Source organism: Prunus persica, chromosome G6, assembly GCF_000346465.2.
Source record: "Prunus persica cultivar Lovell chromosome G6, Prunus_persica_NCBIv2, whole genome shotgun sequence".
Classification (NCBI taxonomy): Eukaryota; Viridiplantae; Streptophyta; class Magnoliopsida; order Rosales; family Rosaceae; genus Prunus; species Prunus persica.
The window spans coordinates 5,072,567-5,078,668 of NC_034014.1; the positions used below are offsets into that span (position 1 = coordinate 5,072,567).

Consider the following 6,102-nt stretch of genomic DNA (forward strand, 5'->3'; position numbering starts at 1 on the left):
CATGACATTATGTTGTGGACAAATGGAGCACTTGTGTTTTCTTTGTTTTCGTAACTTTAGATTATCTGTCTGAATTCTTTAGGAGGTTTGTGATGCGAACCATATATTGAAGACATCCTGTTCCTCCTTTCATTTGTGGGATTTAAAATAGTTGGTTGGAAAAGGACGGTATGATGTATATCAACAAAATGAAGAAAATGCTGAAGATTATCAAAATCCTGCAACCATATTTACTGGTCAAGATGATATATATGGTACCGCACCTGAGATGAAAAGTAATCGCTTATGTATTAACCACCATATATAAATGGGAAACAAAAAATCCATATTTTGTACAAAAGACTTTTTTTTAAAAATCCCTGCTCCGGCACCCGTGAAGTTATGCATCAACTTGATGAAGAGAGAAGAAGAAACATGTCCATGTTTAGACGGGTGAAACCAATAACCAGTAAGTTTAGCATGACACCATATGGGAAGTCTTTACTCAGAGCAGAGATGTTGCCCCATGCACATAGCTGCTTCTAGGAACACGTCGAAGGAGCTGGCAAGGCAAGGCATCACTTGAGTATCGTAGCGTTAACCAAAGAGACTTACATAACCTTTCTTCTACTTCTTTCCATCTCTCTTTCATACACTAGGAGATATCAGTAACAAACAGGAAAACAAAACCAAAATAGGATTATGGAATAGGGGTACAATGTACACATGCCAACAGCCAACAAACTGCTTCCACATGCTAAAAGTTCCAATGAACTAGCAGCACAATCCAACAAGGTAACACAAAGGTAGGTATACCTCATTCTGCAGACAAATTACCATACTGCCATGGGTTGAATTCAATTAGTTTAACATCAACCTCATCAATAGAGTCAGAGCTATCGACTGCTGCTCGGTGTTCATTGTATTTATTGTTATATTGATAGACTTCCAAGTCACCCCAAGGTGTAGGTGTAACTTCCTCAGTCAAGTCAAACCATCGTGGTGTAAACTGATGATGCTTGGCCTCTCGTTCTCTCTTTTCGGCTCTCTGCCTCTCCTCCAATCTGAAAGAAAGAAAGGGTAATTAAAGGAACAATCATCTTTGTGAGGGGGCAAAGACTCAATGCAAGCATGAACTTAATGCCTTTGCGACAGCTAAGAAACCTCAATCTGTACCTAAATCATCATAAGGACATCGTAACAGAAAAAAAAAATATAAAAAAGATGCAAGTCAGTTAGAAATTCCCAACGAATTCAGCAATTTGGTTCCCTATTGAAAACAATACAAATTACTTGAGAGAGAGACAGATACCTGCTCTTTTCTGCACCTGATTTGGATAGATCACCTTTCTCAAGTGCATATCTATCAGGCCGCAAACGAGAGTCTGATGCCAACAACCTTTTAGGAGCGGTGTCAAAGCTATTTATTTTATGTGCAAAATATGTGTACTGAAATTTGTCATTTTTTGGAGCATCAGCAATATGCCAAACCTGCAGCACAGATTATCTTCCGTAAATGTAAGAAGCCAGACTATTGAGTATCTTTTCCCAGCAAATATAATGGAAATCAATGTCATACAAGGTGTGATCCAGTTAAAACAATGTGCCAGAAACAGAGCGACTAGCAAATAAACTATTCATCATCTTCTTGAAACTTTTGTTTCTGTGCCAAAGAAAGCAGCTGAATCCTGACAAATACTAGTGAAGAGTTCCACTAGGCAGGAATAAATAAGTTAAAGTAACAAGCCATTACCACACTCTGGTGGGACACTATTTGTCTTTAATTAATCACGCACTATAATGGGTTCATCAAAGAAACTAATCCCATAAAAATTCTCTTAAATTAAAATCATATATGTGATTTAACTCCATGAAAGTAAATGCACATATTGTATATTAAACTTGACACTGTATAAAAAAAAGATATAATTGTCAAGCTCACAGATTCTACCCTTTTCACAGAACCAACTAGAAATATTAGAGCAACATTTCAATAACATACAAAATTATACAAGACAGATTCTATGAGTAACCTCTTTTAATTCTGTTCCTGGAAGGGGTTCCCCTTCCATATCACATGGTTGATAACTCATTGACTCATTCCATTTCCCAGTCATCAATATCTGAGGTTCCTCAGCAGCATTGTAAACATATCCATCCACTTCATAGCGGCCAGCTCTGCAACCAAATACAGCTTTTAATTGGACACCAGTACGATGTGGCAAGTAGCATAAAAGAACACGTACAACTACTACGATGGTTGTATAAACTAATTCTGGAACTACCAAGAGAAGTTATAAAAGAGTAACAAATCTTTTCAAAACTCAGTTTATAGTACTGGAATAGTTTATTTACAGCAGGATCCAGTGAACCATTTAGAATGAAGCAGTCTTCTTGACTTCTTTTATTTATAGATTATAGAGACGCTTTAGCCATATATTAAGAAAGAAACATGGGGTCAGGAATCTATTTAGCATATACCCGATGAGATCAAACAGTCAAATGTAAAGAGTTCTAATCTCATTATACCACAGAATCCACCAGTAAAAACTAACAAGGCTCATAATTGAGGAATTCATAGACAGGAGTAGATGTGTCATGGAATTGAAATAAGAAGAAAAGATACCCAAACCAGCCACATGGCTGAAAATATAGCACAGCTTTGTCCCCAGTCGTCAGATTGGTCATGATCATCTCCCCTGGTGAATCAACCCACGTCCGGCCGAATATTAAGTTGTTTACCTTTGTGGGAGGTGGCACTAAGTCTAAGACTACACCATCTCTTTTAAGAGTAACGCGTGTTCTGCGAACAAACCAATAGTACATAAACATAAATGTTCTTTCCAAAATTCCCATCTAAAAAAATGAACAAGAGAAAAAACACAATGATAAATAAATAAAGCACTTGATAGTAATAATATTTTAAAAAGTTAACCCCATACATCAACAAAAGTACAAACCAAAAAAATTGAATCGAAATAACAAATATACATAATAGTTCATCTAATCAAAGTAGCCACATAGAGATGCAACTCTTATAAAAATGAAGCGAAAGCAGGTCAAGCCCTCACAAAGGATTAGCTTCAGAATCCACTAAAAACCAAAAGAACCGGAGGGGTTTAAAAAAAAAAAAAAAAAAACCTTTCTACTCACACAAGCTAATGACATCCAAAATAAATTTATATTGTCGGGCGAACATAAAATACATACACAACTAAATTTATGATTATAGAAACAAGCAATCAGTGTATTACCTTCCAACAGGGTAAACATCAACAGAGTTGCCTAAAAATTTAGTTTTCAGCTTTGATGTCACGTCATAAGCAAAATGCTCATTTTCAGCATGCCCAGCACTCATTGGTGGATGATGACTCACCTGGAATAATGATATATGATGAATCATTTCAGCTTACTTACGATTTTGAATGGAAGACAGAAGACAGAAGAACATGAAAGAAAACCTAATGAGGATGCAATTGAAAGACACTACAATATAAGCTTTAGCGTCAGTCATTTCTAGAGGCTTCCCTAAAAGATCTTTTGCAAAGTTCTCAGAGAAAGGATGCTTTTGAAGAAGCTCCAAAATAAAGCTTATCCAAGAAGATGATACTTTTGCTTATTAAGTAGGACAAAAGGTTTAACGACCTCAAAATTGTGAGAAGCATTTTCTGTTTAAAAAAGTATGCATCCCTCTCCAGAAGCGGTGTCAAACGAACACCAGGACAGGTAATCCCTCAAAAACTCTCAAAGGCTCATACTCAGGACGGTCATAGCCCTCAAAAGCTCACCTGCTCTGCAATAAATGTAACCCCTGAGTGATTAACCATTTCATAAGTTTCCCCAAGGATAGGATTGAATGGCTTCCATGTTCGCTGGTAGGCATAGTAGACGGATATAGCCCATGACGCTGCAATGATTAATATGAATTACATGATTCAAAAAATGATACTTGCAATGCATCACAAGAAAACTTCAAAGGAAAGGCATACTCACTGGCAAACACCAACCGCAAATAAGGATCCTCACATTCGTCTGCGCGATCCAACAAGTTCGAATACTCCATTAACTGTCACAGACATTGCACAATTTATATAATAATCAAGTACATATACAATGTGCACAACAACAGTGCACAGATATTAAGTAGCACAAACCTCGGCCATTTTCTGCAGCATTGTCATGGGCTCAAAAATAAGTACAGGAAGAGTCACCATTGATGTTACATCTGAACCTATATACTTCTGCATCATCCTCCAGTAACTATCTCGTTCCTTAAACATAAAAATTGCAGAGAACTCAATATGTCAGGATGTATAAGCGATGCAGGTTAAAAATGACAAATAAATTTCACATTTGAAGTAGAAAATAAGAAGGTTAAGGGATGCAGTTTATGAGTTAATGTTAGGATGCTATCACAATGGCAAGACCACCTTAGATTCCAAGCATTGCACTTTAATTGCTGGAATTAAACATGAAAAATGTCATATTACAACATCTACACATATATTAATCAAGAAACAATAAGGACAACACGCCTTTCTGAACACATAGCCATCCCTCATATAAAAACACAGTTGAAACACTACACTAAATATAGACAATACTCTTACTCCTAATGGCCAACTTATCATCAAGCATATGATAACTAAGAGCAGCACATCCCTTGAAAAATCAAATGTACAAATGGAAAAAACAGCACACCTCCTGCTTCCATCTTCCTCTATGAGCTTCCTCCTCTGCATCTTCTTTGCCTCCCTCTGGATTTATGACTTCCACCCCTTCATAACCAAGCAACCTAAAAGCAACAGGAGAGCCAGATTCTCAACTGACAGATCTCACTCCTTAATAACATATCATAAGGGCCAGGGCATAGTTTTCTCAATAACTGGTACACAAGAAAATGAATGTAGTGCAAGAAAAGTACACCAAAAGTGCCCTTGTATACGGAGTACAAGAACAGTGAACATGCAAGTTATACATAAATGAAACTAATGGCCCCAACTAGAGATTCAGCAGACACGAAAATCACCTCCCTAAAGAGAACCAATCTATTTGGGCTGTCTGAAAAATTCTTTATATTTTTTTAACAATTTTAAAAAATAAATAAAAGTAAGGGCGAGTTTACACCAATATCCATATTAAATTAAGAATTGCATTCCAAGTCATAGGCCTGCCTACAAATTACTGGACTACTATCCAAGGCACCATTGCTTAGATGCTAATAAGCATGTCTTTGTTCGAATATTTATAGAAAAATAAAATATTGATGATAATCATATGGCAAGAACCTCTAATACTGATTCCAGACAATCTGCACATTAATTTTCAATTTAAATGACTAAATGATTTATTCAAATGGAAAGTGGTAGGACCGCATTCATCTTCGATAAGTACACAAACACACACTTGTAAGTGTCCTAATTATAAACACCAACATAATCCGCCTCATCGGCTGATTAAAACACTAGCTCAAGTTAAGAATCCAACTTGCATCGTAATTCAGGAACTGATATAAAGGCCTCAATGTGTCTTACAACTAACCTAAAACCCTTCCAAACCCAAATTCAGCATCCTCATCCTAATAGGGAACTCTAAATTCAGCAATTCACTCACAATGTTGCGCAAAGGAAACCCAAATATCCAACAAATCATAGTCGTTTCAATGCAGTACATAAACGTGTAAGAAAACAGGCACATTTCGAGGAGAAAGAGTCTGATAAGAATCCGATCACAAGCAAGATCAAAATGTCACAGCTCAAGGCGAATTACGGAAGCCAAATCAAGAAGTGATTAAGAGTAGTACATCTACAGAGAAAGAGCACAATTAGGGTTCTCGATGACGCCAAGAGTTAACCTCCAGAGAAGAAGAAATGAAGTGAAAGATTGAATTATGAGGAAGAGAGAAAAAGCTAACCCGCCAACAGATCGGTGCATGGCGTTGCTGAACACGGAGAGGCCAGAATTCATGGCTGCGAAGAAGCCGTTGCTCTGTTCCTTCTTTGGGCTAACCATTTCTCTCTCAGTCTCTGTGAAAGCTAAAAACCCTAATTTGATAATTGCAAGATCAACACTATGAAAAACAGAGAAGCGTTTGCCACCAAATAAGAAAGAAATGAAGAAACT

At 36.9% G+C, this 6,102-nt stretch overlaps 1 protein-coding gene across 3 annotated transcripts; it reads right to left on the reverse strand.

The window, feature by feature from the left end:
* On the reverse strand, positions 265-6,102 carry LOC18775587 (oxysterol-binding protein-related protein 3C). Of its 3 annotated transcripts, none has more exons than XM_007207392.2 (10): positions 5,894-6,102; positions 4,681-4,774; positions 4,134-4,250; positions 3,973-4,045; positions 3,768-3,886; positions 3,234-3,355; positions 2,606-2,782; positions 2,013-2,157; positions 1,292-1,470; positions 265-1,043 (listed from the first exon to the last, which is right to left on the reverse strand). In XM_007207392.2, the coding sequence occupies exons 1-10, from the start codon at positions 5,989-5,991 to the stop codon at positions 797-799; spliced, it is 1,371 nt and encodes a 456-aa protein (XP_007207454.1). In that variant the 5' UTR covers positions 5,992-6,102; the 3' UTR covers positions 265-796. The 3 variants fall into 3 exon arrangements, with proteins under 3 accessions (XP_007207454.1, XP_020422110.1, XP_020422111.1); XM_020566521.1 differs by lacking the exon at positions 5,894-6,102 and adding an exon at positions 5,783-5,802; XM_020566522.1 differs by lacking the exon at positions 5,894-6,102 and adding an exon at positions 5,593-5,757.